This window comes from Xyrauchen texanus, chromosome 8 (genome assembly GCF_025860055.1).
Source record: "Xyrauchen texanus isolate HMW12.3.18 chromosome 8, RBS_HiC_50CHRs, whole genome shotgun sequence".
Taxonomy (NCBI): domain Eukaryota; kingdom Metazoa; phylum Chordata; class Actinopteri; order Cypriniformes; family Catostomidae; genus Xyrauchen; species Xyrauchen texanus.
This window is the reverse complement of record NC_068283.1, coordinates 23644549-23646607: the sequence shown is the minus strand read 5'-3', so window position 1 is coordinate 23646607 and position 2059 is coordinate 23644549. Positions and strand designations below refer to the sequence as shown.

At 34.9% G+C, this 2059-nt stretch overlaps 1 protein-coding gene across 1 annotated transcript; it reads right to left on the bottom strand.

Moving 5' to 3' along the window:
* Nucleotides 1–1435: 1435 nt before the first annotated feature.
* LOC127647389 (immunoglobulin heavy variable 5-10-1) lies at nt 1436–1886 on the bottom strand. Its single transcript, XM_052131597.1, has 2 exons — nt 1837–1886; nt 1436–1752 (listed from the first exon to the last, which is right to left on the bottom strand). Exons 1-2 carry the CDS (start codon nt 1880–1882, stop codon nt 1436–1438), a joined length of 363 nt encoding a protein of 120 aa, XP_051987557.1. The 5' UTR covers nt 1883–1886.
* Between the last annotated feature and the right edge of the window lie 173 nt (nt 1887–2059).

The window sequence follows — 2059 nt, the reverse complement described above, 5'->3', positions numbered from 1 at the left end:
ATATCCAGAAACCTTACATGACAGTGTCAATGGCTGACCAGGCCTTAAAACACTGGAAACAGGCTGTGTCAGTTCAACACAGTGGACACCTGGTGAAAACATGATATGATTAAACATTTTAATTATAAACAGCAATTTGGAATAGTGCAGCTATTACTGTAAAACTTACAAGATAGTGCTGCTAGCAGCAGCAAAAACAGATATGAGCAAATCATGGCTTGAGATGAGCTGAGCTTGAGCAATCTGTTTATATTCACAGATCAATTCAACTCTGGAGAGGGGGTGGATTATTTGCATACAACACTTTACTTTACATCGGTACTTTATCATCTACTAAGGATTGGTCAGTATACATTTTCTGTTAAAGATGCAGGATAAGTAATTGTGCTGTGTATATTTAGAATGTTATTGTATACACTCAGTTGATGTATTGTGCTTGATTAACCACTTGTGCACTTGCTATACAAAAATACTTGCATGCTTTTTATATTATCCCTCACCTAAAATTACAAACACAATAGAAGCTGCATTCATTGAATGACACATAACATGCACATCAGATGGTGTATGAATGTGCTATAAATGACAAATACCTTCACAACACAATGCAATAATTGTACTTACGGTAGTTACTTTTCAAAAAACACAAGGGACACACAAGGGAACTTTTAATATACTGGCAATTACAAACAAGAGTAAAAACAGTAGAAAACTAAAAACTATATTTATGTACAAGTGAGTTAAATAAAGTAGCAAGGTAAAGTGTCAAATAATTACTGCTAGAAAGACTTAAGCATGAAAAAAGATTGGTTGGAAAAGAAAAAGTTTTCCAGTGAATTTAGGCCCTAAAAGTAAAAAAAAAACTCTACCTATGACACATCATAAAATGGTTTATAAATGCAAAATACCCTTTTTATTTCCAAAATGATAACTGCACCTTAAATAAATATGCAACATGATGAGGTAATGTGACAACAGTTTATCAGGGAATAATGTCTACTGTTTCATTTACTATTTTTTATTGTATATTTAATTATACTCATGAAAACTTTCTCCTGGGTCCCATGAATGTAAGCAGAAGTTCTGACCCCAATGCAGTTGCTTGCAATAAATGAAGGTAGATGGAATAAATGGAGGTTGATCAAGTGTCCATTCAGTGAGGTACACACAGATCTCTTGCTCTCACTCTGATCCAAAATCAGGACAGCATGTAGCAAGATAAACAGTGAAAGTTTAAAGCATGAATGTTTCATATAATTGATTTGATGTTGCATTGACTGCTGAGTTGTATATTGTTTGTGTGTTTAAATGTTAATTGTATTGTCTTTGTGATTTCATGCATTTTATGCTCTGCTGCCACCTATTGAACTCTGGCAGTGAGAAATCAGAAATATCATTCAAAGTGGTTTTTGTTAAGCCTTACAAGAACTTTGTGTCACTGTGCTTGTTTTGCACAGTAATACATGGCTGAGTCTTCTGCTGTCAGTCCTGACAATTTCAAATGTGCCATACTGTTTGAATTATCTCTGGTGATTTCAATTCGTCCTTCAAAAGATTTGGAGTAATCATGGTTTCCACCACTTGGATGAACACGTCCCATCCACACAAGTGGTTTTCCAACTTGATGTCTGATCCAGTGCATGCTACAGCAATCAAAGCTGAATCCAGATCCTCTACAGGAAAGAGTCAGAGTATCTCCAGGCTTTTTCTGAACTGTGCTTTCAACAGACTCCATACTTTGACATTTTATACCTAAAGAAGAAGATTGATAAGGCTGATTTGATTTGAAATACATCTAGTCAAGAAATATATAATTGGTTTAATATGAAAACTCACAGTTGAAGCTGAATGAGATCAGCAGTAGGCAGAGTGTGTTCTCCATCTTGTAAATGGTGATGTAACTCTTCACATCCACTCAGATCAGAAGCACATAAATACCAAATGATCAAAGAGGATTGTTTTGATTTGCATTGGGAGGTTATAAGATGCAATAATGACTGCAAGGCCAAACTAATAAACAGCAACACAAAGAACCATTAACAGTGTTAATGTATATACA

Bases quoted from the DNA above. Each gene is read 5' to 3' on its own strand.
- LOC127647389 (XM_052131597.1), bottom strand. From the start codon at position 1,882: ATGGAGAACACACTCTGCCTACTGCTGATCTCATTCAGCTTCAACT. The intron at 1,753-1,836 runs GTGAGTTTTCAT...CTTCTTCTTTAG, and splicing joins GATCTCATTCAGCTTCAACT to GTATAAAATGTCAAAGTATG.